Source organism: Quercus robur, chromosome 8 (genome assembly GCF_932294415.1).
Source record: "Quercus robur chromosome 8, dhQueRobu3.1, whole genome shotgun sequence".
NCBI lineage: Eukaryota > Viridiplantae > Streptophyta > Magnoliopsida > Fagales > Fagaceae > Quercus > Quercus robur.
The window spans coordinates 65,110,213-65,123,763 of record NC_065541.1 but is presented as its reverse complement, the minus strand read 5'-3'; the positions used below and the strand labels follow the sequence as shown (position 1 = coordinate 65,123,763).

General features: G+C 34.3%; 2 protein-coding genes across 2 annotated transcripts; one reads left to right on the top strand and one right to left on the bottom strand.

Annotated features, from left to right (window-relative positions):
- The first annotated feature begins 2,798 nt into the window (after window positions 1–2,798).
- Window positions 2,799–6,455, top strand: LOC126697715 (uncharacterized). The gene is made up of 4 exons (XM_050394800.1): window positions 2,799–3,331; window positions 3,439–3,707; window positions 5,767–5,896; window positions 6,045–6,455. Exons 1-3 carry the CDS (start codon window positions 3,055–3,057, stop codon window positions 5,830–5,832), a joined length of 612 nt encoding a protein of 203 aa, XP_050250757.1. The 5' UTR covers window positions 2,799–3,054; the 3' UTR covers window positions 5,833–5,896; window positions 6,045–6,455.
- A 1,813-nt stretch (window positions 6,456–8,268) lies between these two features.
- On the bottom strand, window positions 8,269–13,190 carry LOC126697714 (uncharacterized). The gene is made up of 3 exons (XM_050394799.1): window positions 12,776–13,190; window positions 12,543–12,664; window positions 8,269–8,911 (listed from the first exon to the last, which is right to left on the bottom strand). Exons 1-3 carry the CDS (start codon window positions 13,041–13,043, stop codon window positions 8,747–8,749), a joined length of 555 nt encoding a protein of 184 aa, XP_050250756.1. The 5' UTR covers window positions 13,044–13,190; the 3' UTR covers window positions 8,269–8,746.
- Between the last annotated feature and the right edge of the window lie 361 nt (window positions 13,191–13,551).

The following is a 13,551-nucleotide window of genomic DNA, read 5'->3' as shown; positions in this document are numbered from 1 at the left end:
TTTTATTTCACTTGTCAGAAATAAAGAGGAAAAAAAATGTTATAAATGTTAAATGATTGGTCCACGGAATGTTCAAATTAAAAGGCAATTTTAAAATGTCCTGAAAATGATTAGAAATTAAAATATGCTCAGTTATATACTTCGTGGAATTGAAAATTAGCCTTCGGTTTTTCATCTCATTTGAAATGATTTATTGTTAGTCCATATATTGTTATTTTTGGATTTTTTTTTTTTTTTTTTTTATACTACTAGTTATCAAGTTTTCTAGAAACACCTAGACACAAGCTTCTTTTTAGCGATAATTCAATTATTGGAGAAGAATGAATTTGAATTGTGGGTTTTTTTTTTTTTTTTGGGATGAGAAGACTTGACTTTTATTCATTATTTGAAAAAGAGGAAACATCATGAATACATCGTGGGTGTTTTTGTTGGAACATTTAAAAAAAAATTAGTAATAATATTAGTTAAGTTATGAGACTCTCGTCCCACGCAAAGACTCCCAAATTCTGACCATAATAAAGTTTTTTTTTTTGATTGGATGACTATCATAAGGTTAAAATTGTGATATACTTTATATAGGAGCATCATTACCTTTCCACTGCTCAAATCCAATTGAACTGAGCTTTCTGGTTTGCTTGCTGAGTTGATTTCGTCCCCCTTGGCAGCTTCTAACTGTTGCTAGCAATAATACTTCATGAATATTATACGAAGGAATCTCTCAACACCAATCGATAAAGGCATTAACAGTTGATCAAATTGAATTAGGTATTTAGAATGTCACCCACCAAAGAATCTGAACCCTATCAAATACCCTTTTTGCAGTTGTTTAAAACTTAACCCATAAAGAAAAGGGGTAGCAACAGAGAAAAATAAAATATGAATGATTCAGAAAGACAAAATGTTGCATGTGATCACATGATCCCAATCCATCAGTTCCACCATACCCGTTGATTGAAGAGAATTAATATTTAAATAACTAACACTAAAGGGTTAGTTAAAACTTATTTTATATGTAATTTTCTTTGATTGGATAGGAAAATTGATAAATTAATCAATAATCATCAAGCCCATTTTTATAAGATTCATCTAATAAACAGCCAATTCCTGCAGTTCTTTGAATCAGCTGCACCGTAGTCACATGCTAATACGTATTAAACAAAGAACCAAAAGTTTGTCTCTTAATGCTTTGATGGGCACGCATATAAACGTTAATTATATTTATATCAATAATATTAGGAAGGAGACAACTTTTAAAGTTTGTTAAATCGAGCATTAGTGTTAGTATTAGGGGTGTAAGACTCCAAATGGCAATTTTAACAACACGCACTCAAATTGAGCTTTATGTGTATTGCTAAAAAATTTTAAGAATTGTGAAAGTAAAAGTTTGTATTTATAGCAACTACCGTAGCATGATTGTATTTATTTAATATTCATTTTTATTCACACTTCCTCCTTCTCCTCTCTACTCTTTGACTCCCTCATTCTCTGTCTCCACGTTCTCTCCCTTTCTATTATTTTATCATGTCGTGTGTAAAAATAAAAAAATTGAAAGTTAGGTGTATTGTTAAATAAGTTGGTAAAATACATAAAAATAAGTTTTTAAAGTGTAAAATAAGTTTTTTTTTTTTTTTAATTTAAAAAAACCCAAATGTAAATGCTCGATTAACTGTGATTAGAACAATATAACTCTAATTATGAAAAATATATCATTCACAAAAAACTATATTATTAGTGTAAGGGCAAGATTTGGTCCCTCAGCCCAAAGGGTTAAAGGATTTAGGCCTAAAGAGCCCAATACAATGAATTTGTAAAGAACGGATTAGAAAACTAGGCTCTAATAAGTCAAACAACAATTATAGTTGGCCCAGATGACAAGGAAGCAAGAATAAAATAATTTAATTCAAAGAAAATGTCATTGGCTCAATCCGAAGAGACCAGTTCTTGTAAATATCTCTTTTGAATTTGGTTACTAGTCTAATTCTTGTTCTTACAGTGTTTTTCTCTTAATTCTCCGATCTCTTTCCCTCAAGGTCTTCTTTCTATTTTATACTATCTTCATTCTTTCATCTCTACCCTCCACGTGTAAATTAGATTGCTGGTGTTGATCATTGTCCCATAAGCACCTTCCTGAAGTCTTTAGGAGTAGCTGTAAGGCTGAAAAATTACTGTTCAGGTATCACTTCCTCATTAATGCGGCCAGAAAGTTAGCTATAGAGCATTCAATACGGTGGTAGCAGTTTTCTCTTAGATATTTCATAACTTTCTTTTGTCCTGTGCTTTCGTAATGTATATCTTTATCAATAGAATTTCCTAGACCATTGCTTTTAGATGGCAGACCGCACCTTTTGACCTCTGCTTTGTTCAGTCGAGGAAGTATCCCTCCTCAGACCACCTTCTTGGACCATCATGACTAGACCCATTTCTTTATTCATTAATGCCAACCTCCATAATAACATTTACTTGTCCTCGAACTACCAAGCGTCCTCGGACTAGACCCCTGACCCAATATATACTACTAGGCCTATCATACCTACAATTAGTTATGAAAAATGTTAATATATCTTACTTATTCTATTATATCCCAAAAAATAAAATAATAGTACTAATATATATATATATATATGTGTGTGTGTGTGTGTGTGTGTGTGTGTGTGTGTGTGTTGGGGGGGGGGGGGGGGGGGGTGGTAATTTAGGTATTTTACGTTACTCTATGATGAAGAGGAAGAGAGATGCCACTATTTGACCAATAAATTCAGCGTGTTATAAAGTTCCAAAGTCTTTGTCATCCCTCTGAAGTAGACAAGTCTAGTCAAAACATTACGCCTTAGCCTGCACCTTCCGCGCCTTACAAAACTTCTCCATTAAGCCTTTAAGCCTCCAAAAACTTACCCATATGGTTCCTTCCTCTTTTAAAGCGTCTCTAGTTGGGGTACCTTCTTAAAGACTTTTCCCTATTATAGTTCACTATATCTTTATCTTTAATTTAATACCTTGTGCATATATATATATATAACCCTCAAATTCAATCCTCCGAAAACAAACAATTAGAGAGACATGGGTTTTTCAAAGGATGAGAAATCAAAAAGGCTTTTGAGGGCTGTGAAGACTTTGTTTTTCTTGATCACCATGCTGATTTCTCTGCTGCTTTTCTCAGCGCCGGTTCTTTTGGTTATAGCGGATACACTTCTTCCTTCTGCGCTTCTCTCTGCTTCTCTTTCTCCGTCTTCTCTTTCTCTACAAACTCTCTCTTCCCACCTCCAAAACTATGACTTTCGGTACTCTCTCATAGATATACCCCTCATTTCCATTCTAAGATCGGCCATCATAATATGTAAGTGTTCGATATTTTTGTACCCTTTTGGCTTTCTAAACCAAAACAACATGCTTAATTACAGTATAGAATTTAGATTTATGTTGTTTTTATCTATGTGTTTGTAGGTGTTTATAGCTTGTGCGATGGGCCAAGGCTTTCACGAGGGCCATATTTGGGGATTACAACGATGTGTTCACTTCTGTCTTTAATGTTTGTTTCGTTGAAAGCTTCAGTTGTGTTTGCTGGCAAAGATAGAGGTGGCTATGTTAGGGCCACGGAAATAGCTTTGTTCATTTGCTCTCTGGCTCTTGCTGTTGGGCATATTGTTGTGGCATATAGAACAAGTTGCAGAGAGAGACGGAAGCTTTTGGTTTACAAAATTGACATTGAAGCTGTAAGTCCTTCTCTCTCTCTCTCTCTCTCTCTCTCTCTTTCTTTGTTACCAAGGCACATTTCTCTTTCTCTACAAGACTATTTTTTTTTTTAATAATAATAGAATATATCTAGGACACAATATTTTTCACCATTTTTTTTTTCATAATTAATAACTAATATCATTTTTAGGTTTTACCTCAATCCACCACTAACATTATTAATTATTTATTATCAATCACACCAAAACCAAATAGTATCTGTAAAAAAATATGGTTTCTTATTGATAATAATTTGCCATAATTAGAGGCTAGAAATGTGATGAGGGGAAAATTATTAGGTACTCTCAGAATATCATAAATGCATAATTTTTCCTTTCACATAAAGAGCAGGTTTTACTATGAATTTAATTAATGAGACCTACTATTCATATGAGAGAAGAAAATACACATTTATAATATTTCGAGAGTACACAATAATTTTCCGTGACGAGAAAGTCATATACGGTTGAATGCCTCATCAAGGGTTCAAGTTTTTGTTCCGTTTTTTATTTGGGTGATGTGGATGGTGAGTTGGCTGGTCCCACAGTTGCACACTTAAGGAAATTTTATTTTAGTCATTTATTAGATGAGTTGAATTTTCATTCTTCTGGAAGGTCAAGATAATGATGTGAATTCAAGAAGATCTTATACGCCTAAGTTTTTTAACCGTTCAAATTATAATTCTTTGGAATTTTCATGGTTGCTAATTTTCGTTGAAATTGATATCTTTGGTTTGGTATAATTATTCCCTTTTTTTTTTGCTCTGCTATCTATTCCTTGATTTGCTCGATTTTGTTTCATTGAATATTTACTTGATCCCCTTTTCCCCTATATGTGCTCAACTTTTTTTTTGTTTCCAATCTTTTTGGTACTTATCTCCAAAAAAAAAAAAAAAAAATCTTTTTGGTATTCTCTCCTTCTTCTATATATCATATTCAGAGTTGATTTATTTGATTTTCTTGATTTATTTGATTTTCTCCAGTTGTTGATGTGCTTGATTATCACGTTTTTTTTTTCTTTTGTGTTTCCTTAAAATTATAGTGATTACCACGTTTTCTGAGTGCCTCTGCAGTCAGCTTTGAAAAGTGTAAAAATGACAAGAATATTTAATTTCGTAATAAACACAATTGACAAATGATATTATATATGAGAAGTGTCAAATGTAAAAACTTGTTCATATAATATAGACAAATAATTAGAATTTACAGTAGAGAAAAATAAGCACTGTCGTTGAAAAATAGATGAAGTGATATTCATTTCATTGACTTTTCTGTCCAGTCGCATTGTCAATGCTCAAAACTCTCAACTGTTCAGGGAATCCTAATTCCTAACCAGTTTCTTGGGTAGCCGCCCTACGCGATGGTCATCATCACTTACATCTATTTTGACCATCTTTCATTTGAAAGTTGAAACTGCGCCGTTTTAAAAAACAAAAAAAACAAAATATGGAATATCATTGTTGAACTTGAACTTACCTATATTATTTATTTGAGAATCTTTACCAATAATATCATTTCTTCAATCATCACATTGGGCTTGATGTATGGTACAACGACCTTGGTATATGTGAAAATGTTTTTTCTTTAATTACAATTTGTTTGCGGCAATTTTTTTCCTTTTTTCCATTTTGTGTGTGTGTGTTTTTTTTTTTTTTTTTTTTTTTTGTCTTACTTATTTTTTTAATTATATTAATGAAAATAAACTTTTTCAAATGAACACTTAGAAGCGGTATTTTTTTTCTTTTTAATTTATTGATAAGTAATAGATAATAAAGTCCAATCAATTTGTCATCCCCAAGTTACTGGATTCAAATGTGTGCCATTTGTTCATGTATTCGTATTTTGCACAGCCGACCATTAGTCCAATTTCCCAAATAAGTATGCATAATTTTGCTGATTAGTCAAATAACTAATTGGACCATAATAATAAAATGAAAAAAAAAAAGTTCCTACGAAAGTACTAAGTTATATGGTAACATGTAATTTGAGCCCAAAAAAAGCAAGTTATAGTAATTAATAACATGTTATGGCATGTGCGCAGGTCTCAGCTTGCAAGAATGGGTTTCCTAGGTATCAAAAGATTTTACAAGAACAATACGTACAATGAAAGAAAATTAATTTTTTCTTTTGTATATGTACCCCTAGTCAGATTCAAACTCGTGAGATTTCAGGTAAATGTTTTTTTTTAATTGTTCAATGGTGGTTCTGTATGCTTTCTAAACTAAATTTTGGTCATTACCCATGTGCTTGCACTCATTATTCTATTGAATTCTCCAACATCTACTAATTAACTAAAGCCACGCCTATCTTTGTTTACAGGTTTTATCGAAGAAAATCAGTTTCCTAGAGATCGAAGTAGAAACTAACGGTTGGCTAGAGAGAAGTAAAATACTGTTTCAAAGGTTTAAAATTCACTTTAGAGACTAGAGCTCAGGCTATGATTTCGGTGTATGCCTAAGTTTTGTTTGTCTCCTCTCCTTTGGAGTTGTACAGTCTATATTTGTATATAAAAAGGTGAATGGATTAAGGAAGTAGCCAAAGGCTTCTTTCAAGAACTGTGCAATACAAGTATTGCCATCTTTCTTTCAAACCATCTTCTTGTGTGAAATGAGAATAGTTAAAAGAGTAGGTAAGTTCACTGCTTTTGTGTGATCCCCCCAAAATGAAAGGTGTGGATTTGATTGGATTGAATTGTATATTTGTGTATTGTACGAGTATGTGTTAGTATCTCGTTGGGAGTTTATTAAGTGAATCTTGGATATATAATTAACAATTACGAAAAGTCCAAATTTTAACTTGACTAGCTCTTATCCTTTTAAATTATAAAGTGCAAATGCAGTTGCTCAGATCATTATAGAAGGTATAACCATCATAGTCATATACTAAATATTCCGAATGCACCCAATTTGAGCAAGCATAGGCATCTGTTTCAAAGTTGAAACACAATGGAGGCTTGGGTTGAAAGTGAAGCTAGACTCATCTCTACCATCTTTGATAACAAACCTATCATTTATATTTTGCATATGCTTCCAAGGCATTACCTATTTAAATTATTCACTACTTCCATTATTTCTTATCCTCATAACTTGCGCCTCTATGTATGTGTGCATGCATGCACGTGTGCACATTTATATTATATGGAGAGAGAGAGAGAGAGAGAGAACACTAGAAGAAAAGAACAATATAAATGCAGTTAACATACATGTGTGTGCGCGTTCGTATGCGCAGTACATACACACAAATGGAGAAAGAGATAACACTAGAAAAAAAGAATAAACTATCACAACCGAATATACTAAATGCAGTTAACATACATGTGTGTGCACGTTCGTATAAGCAGTATATACACACAAATGGACAGAGTTTGTGTATTTGTCACCTTAATGCCATGGTATGCACAAATTAACCCTTTGTAATCATGGTTGAGTTAAACTTGGTGGTGCAACTCAAATTTAACTCGTGGAATTTAGATTGGAGATAAAGTTTTTAATTGTCTTGTTCTAATTCAAAAAAACAAAAAAAAAATTGATGGAGTTTTTAATTGCCTTGTTCTGATTCAATTATCAACATGAGTGGAGGTGGTATTTTACATCACAGAAATAATATAACACCCCACTCACGTAGGAGTGGTTCACGTAGGAGTGGTTCACATAGGGGTGAGGTGTTATACATCCCCATGGTCAAACTTTCATATGAAAAAAAATTCAAATGCAAGTACAAATGATGCTTTACTGCTTTTATTGTCGGTCAGGAGATTGACATGTACCGTTGGCTCTCTGGAATTACATAAAACTTTACAATGATCAGTTCACTCAAATGGTTTTCCTCTGGCATACCGATTATCTATAGCTTTTCTGTTGGTGTTAGTTGACCGAGATGATAGACTAGAAATACAATTGGATGGATTATTTCATTGACATAGTTTCCAGTTCTTAGTACTACTCCAGTACTACTCCTGCAGTATACGCAAAAATCTCCCAGTCTCATTTGGTAAACCTACCACCAGTGGAACTGGAGACTCGAGAGCCTATTCTGTATTGAGTCTATTGACAGCCAGTTCATATTAATCCATCTCCATAGTACTCTAAATATAGGAATCATCCTTTTTGGAGTGCTCATTTGCTAGATGAATTTGGCTGCAAATGCTAAACCCTGTTTAATATTTTTTTTTTTTTTTTTTTTTTTTGAGAAAGACCCTGTTTAATAACCTAAAGTGGGAAGATGATGTTCATTAGGGAACCAATAAGCTTCAAGGAAAGTCAATTTACATTCCATTTAAGCAAGGTGTGGCTTGGGCTACAGTTTGCTACATATGGTTTGTAAACAAATGCCATGCTACAAGTGAGAAGTAAAATACTAAAATTTAAAGAAGCTATTTTCCGAGCCATAATCAAGGATGTAAGAGCAAAATTGGTGTGCTGTAACAAGGTTAAAAATTCGGCAAAACAGAGTTTTATGTGGGAGCTTTGCAGCTTAATAGCTGCTTTGTATTATTTTGCTTATAATCTTTACCTAGGTTTGTCAACAAAAAACAACCAAAAAATAAAGGGGAGGGAAAAGACATAATAACACTAGGAAATTGTTTAGGAAATGATCTTCCTACAAAGAAGAAACAGAAAAATAGAAAGAGATCTTCCATAAAAAAAAAATTAAAATAATAAAACCCAACCTAGCCTGGACACCTACTTGGGTTTTGTAGGTGTAAGTCATCAGACACAATCTATTGTAGTTTAGTAACATTTCTCATCTCACTCAGAAAGGAAGTTTGAGATTCAACTCAACAAAGGTATGTGGTTTATTGGGACAAAGATTCTTCTATGGTATTAAAAAAAGTGGGGGGGGGGGGGGGGGGGGGGGGGGGGTTGGGGGCGGTGTTGTGGGGGGTGAGTAAATTTAAAAAACCACATGAGATTTGATCTAATGCCAGGCGCCACCCATCAGAGCGAGAAAACTTCACTTCCCTCCCTAGCTGTTAGCTATTTTCCGAGAAATAAAAGATGATGTAAGAGCAAGAATACATGTTAAGCCATGGATTTTTTCTTCTCTTCCTCAAGCTGCTGCAGCTCTGCCAGTCTTTGAGCCCAAGCTCTTTCCCTTGCCACAGCAGCCATTTTGCGCTCTACCCTCTTAATGTTCTTCTTCCTTGTAGCCTCTTGCAACTGAGCCTTTCGTTTCTTCTTTTCTGCCTGCACATGCCCAAAATGCGGAGCACATTCAAGAAAACAATAAAATATACAAGTAATTTATATCTGACGTCAAGACATAAGCCTTTCTATTCAGTAGACTTATGCAAGTTGGCTGGGGGGAAAAATTCAAGGTATAAATAAGACTTCCATAAAAAAAATAATAAATGCAATAAAGAGGACATATTCGTCCCAATTTATACGTGTCTCCAGCAGATTAAAGGCCCAATGGTAATGTGTGATATAGGGTAAGTTGCAAGTGGAATATTGACACATTACAAGGGGTCATTCAAAACCACTCTTCATCCTTCCAAAATTACTCTACCATCACACATTTTCAAGGAACTAAATTACAAGAATTCTGATATCTTTCATTTTGTAATACATATAGCAGGATGAAAGCTCTTAATGAGTGTACACATATTCCAGAGATATACTTCAAAACACATAAATCTAGGAACAACTGAAATTAATTTTAAAAACACAGACAATGTCCTTTTTTATAGCAACCCTAAGGAACAGCACAATCAGCTGGGGATCACACATTATAAAGCAGAAATCACTCATTCAAATCTCCCCTGCCTCCTCCTATTGGGACCTTTTTATTATTATTTAAACATAGCATTTTTTTTTTTTTTTTTTTGATAAGTATTTTTAAAATAGCATTCCAGATCTAATATGTTAAGAAAATGAATCAGAGACCTCGCCCATAAAGTAAATCATTGCACCTACATCTAATTCCTTTCAATGGCTTTGATCTCCTCAGCCTCTCTTTCAAACTTTCAAGCATGCTTTCATTCCTGGTGTAAGAAGATAGACCGGAGGAAGTTGTTTCAAGTAGGTTATTTAACATCGTTCCTTTTGATGTGGATCAAGCTATACTATCCATAATATTATATAGCTCAAGAAATGATAACACTAAATCTGTAAACATGACCTGCCAATCTAGTAACAAATGGATAAAGCTAGGCTAGAGGTCACACTTACAAACCTACACAGAAATACCTTGTAGTGAGAGAGCTTGCTATAGACAGAGGTCCTGCACACTTTGTGATGCAGATTGGTTAAAGAAGAATAAAATATTTTAATATTTTATATTGTTTTCTTTTTTCTAGTTGAATTAGGATTTAAATTGTTTTTCTTTTCCTAGTTAAATTGTTTTTCCTTTCTCAAGTAGAAGTAGGGTTTATAATATCTTTTCCTAAAAGGAGTGGAAGAAATTCTATTCTTATAAATACTCTTCGTAGAGGGGTTGATTGATATTGTTATGTGTGTTTTGAATAAAAGTTTGCTAGAGAGGTTTTCTCTATTATTTTGCCTATTAGCCTAGTGTTCTTGTAGAACTTAGGTATAGTGGAAGAGTTGTAGTATTTGTGTGTTATAGATTCTGCTTCTACACGCCTACGCTGCATCAGTTGGTATCAGAGCAAGGCTAGGTTCCTACCATGGCACAAAGAGAAGCATGCGGGGGAAGACTTGTTGCCATAGATGACGTGTATGAACGCGATGAGGTTGCACACGATGCGCAATTAGAGGTGTTCTTTCAACGAACAAAGGAGTGGTTTGATGCGCTTTCAAAGCAACTCACCGCCTTAGCCGTTGGAAGTCAACCTCAAAACTACCATCCAAATCCATGTTTTGTGGAGGAGGAGGAGGATCTTGATATCGAGCAGGAGGGCTGTGATATCAAAGAGGATGATAAATATATTGAAAGAGTTTATCTAGTAGATTGGGATTCTCCACCAATTTATGATGACTATCCTGAAGATTTTAGTCAAGAAGACAAGATTGAGCTTGATAAAAATAAATTCATATACATACGAGATGAGCCCATAACTCACTCCGTTGATGAGACTTTCGTCATTCAGAAACAAAAGGTTATTGATCCCTTCTGGGAGGATTTTATTGAACAAGAATTGATAGAGGTCAACGAGAGGTGTAAACGAGTGATTTTAAGTAATCTTTGTCGAGGAGGAAATATGAAGTTTTTGGATGTGTGCATGGATTCTTTTTTAGTACTTGCTTCATATATTCTGCCGTGGCAAAAGAGGTCAAGAATAAAAATCCGTACATCAAGATTTATTATGAGTGAGAAAAGATTAATAAGTAGCATATTGATTCATCTTGTCTTGCGCAGAAGAATAGGATGGAGAGGATTATTCGGGGTTCCAATTGATCGTGGAAGATTGACACAAAACTCGAGGACGAGTTTTCCCCAACCCCGAGAGAATGATGCAGATTGGTTAAAGATGAATAAAATATTTTAATATTTTATATTGTTTTCTTTTTTTCTAGTTGAATTAGGATTTAAATTGTTTTTCTTTTCCTAGTTAAATTGTTTTTCCTTTCTCAAGTAGAAGTAGGGTTTATAATATCTTTTCCTAAAGGAGTAGAAGAAATTCTATTCTTATAAATACTCTTCGTAGAGGGGTTGATTGATATTGTTATGTGTGTTTTGAATAAAGTTTGCTAGAGAGGTTTTCTCTATTATTTTGCCTATTAGCCTAGTGTTCTTGTAGAACTTAGGTATAGTGGAAGAGTTGTAGTATTTGTGTGTTATAGATTCTGCTTCTACACGCCTATGCTGCATCACTTTGCCATTAGTAATTATATCTTAGTTAGGATAACATATACAGTTTCACTTTTTTTTAGTGGTAAGTTACACACAAACTTTGTGGGTCTTGAACCCAAAACCTCACCCTCCACCTAGCACTCTTTTATCTTTATCTTTTTAATAGGGAAGTGTCAAGTGAGAGAAACTAAGTGTTCACGAAGATTTGGAAGTCCACATTTAGTAGATGTGTGAGAGACATTGGCCTATGCCCAACTCCACACAATAATGGTTAAACAAGTTCCATGGTGGTACACTGCCTCCATGACATAAGCACTGATAATTCATCTTTGAGTTCTTACCGTATGGTTTTTGACATGCGTAGATTATAAAATAACACATTTCAAGCTGCTATTGCAGCAACATTAATAACAAGGAACAGAGCAATGAATCAAAAATACCACATCATCATTGCAACATTCATAGTTCTATTTTCAAGCTTACGGTCCATAATCTCATTCAAAAGTTTGTTAATCCTGAGGCAATGAAAATTCATCTCAAGGTTTATTTTCATAATGATTATTGGCAAATTACATCAATATACTAGTATATTAAAGCACAACAAAGTTTCCAAATCATTTTCTCCAATCAAAAGCAACAATTTTCACACGAGCCCACCACAGACTGATTTATTAGCACCATTTGAAACATGTCACCTCAATTGTTGTAAAAAAACAATTTTAACAAATTTGTGGTCATCCTACAAACAAACACATCCTCACGCTCAATTTCACAATTTGTTGACCTGTGCAATTATTAGTGGCTGAGGAAAACTAATGGGTCCATATAATCAGTGGTGGGGGCAGAAAGTGTCCGCCACTCACAGTCGCATAAGTTAGCAAGTTGTGAAATTAGTTGTACTACTAGAATTATTCAAATTTTTAACTTATTAATCCAGTTTAGCTCAACACATCACTTAGCAATTGAAACACATCCTAGTTGATATACCAAATGAAGTTCCACCAAAACATATAAAATAAAGAAACTTTTCAATGAGTTTTTTTTTTTTCGCAAAACACGCACCAATATAAATTCACGGCGCAGCCTCATGCGCTTTTTCTCATTCCTTCTCTTCACACTGCCTTCATTGGGATTATTTGGAAGTATCGGTTCGCCTGGTGTGTACTTAACCCAAGCATACGGCCCTGCAAACAAAATCAATTCTTCTCATTTCCAAAACCCTAATTTCACAATCTAAAGCATTTACATGGAATTTTGATCAAAAGCCACACTAGGTAAAGTGACTGAGTACAAACCTGGGGTTTTCATGGTGGCTCTTTTGCGACGAGACTTTTGGCTGGGCCGTCTCTTCGGGAACCGAGTGTCGGTCAAGCTGTGGAAATGGTTGTGTATCGGAAACCATGGGGCTTGGCCGCCGAAAGCGAATCGGAGCTCCGAATTTAGGGGTGAGAAAGTGGAAGTGGAAGGAAACGGCGTCGTAGTGGAGCAAATCGAAGTGGAGGTGCGGGATATTAGGGTTCTTGCTAGGGGTCGAATTAAGGTTCTTAGAGCTCCAAATCCCATCCTTGTTCAGCTTCGAAATGGCTGCGGAGGTCGAAGAAGCTAGGAACGTGAACAGTGGTGTTGAAGTGATGGATGAACTATGTTTGTTTCTCAAACTTGAACTTTGGGCTTGCAAGAACCTGAGCTCGAAGTCAAATGAGCTTGTTGAAGTAGTAGACCGACTAGTCTTTCTTTCTCAAGTTCCAACTTTGGGCTTGTAACCTCAGCTCGAAGCCCAAATCATTTTCCTTTCTTTTATTGTTGTTGATTTTTTCTTCTTCACTTTTGCCCTTTTTTTTTCTAGCAATTAAATAAATAGAAATGTTATATTCACAATATTTTTACAATACTTTCACAATAAATTTTAAGTGACAAATTATTAGTAGGGGACAAAAAATTAATTTCATTGGTGGACTCAAAATAAAACCAATAACAACTTACTACCTATGATTTGTTATAAAAATATTTGTAGAAATGTTATTTATATATCAGTTTTCTTCAATAAAACCGAAAAAATCTCAATACAAAT

Bases quoted from the DNA above. Each gene is read 5' to 3' on its own strand.
- LOC126697715 (XM_050394800.1), top strand. From the start codon at position 3,055: ATGGGTTTTTCAAAGGATGAGAAATCAAAAAGGCTTTTGAGGGCTGTG. The intron at 3,332-3,438 runs GTAAGTGTTCGA...ATGTGTTTGTAG, and splicing joins AAGATCGGCCATCATAATAT to GTGTTTATAGCTTGTGCGAT. The intron at 3,708-5,766 runs GTAAGTCCTTCT...GCATGTGCGCAG, and splicing joins ACAAAATTGACATTGAAGCT to GTCTCAGCTTGCAAGAATGG.
- LOC126697714 (XM_050394799.1), bottom strand. From the start codon at position 13,043: ATGGGATTTGGAGCTCTAAGAACCTTAATTCGACCCCTAGCAAGAACC. The intron at 12,665-12,775 runs GTTTGTACTCAG...TTTTGTTTGCAG, and splicing joins AGCCACCATGAAAACCCCAG to GGCCGTATGCTTGGGTTAAG. The intron at 8,912-12,542 runs GTGCGTGTTTTG...GGGCATGTGCAG, and splicing joins TGCGCCGTGAATTTATATTG to GCAGAAAAGAAGAAACGAAA.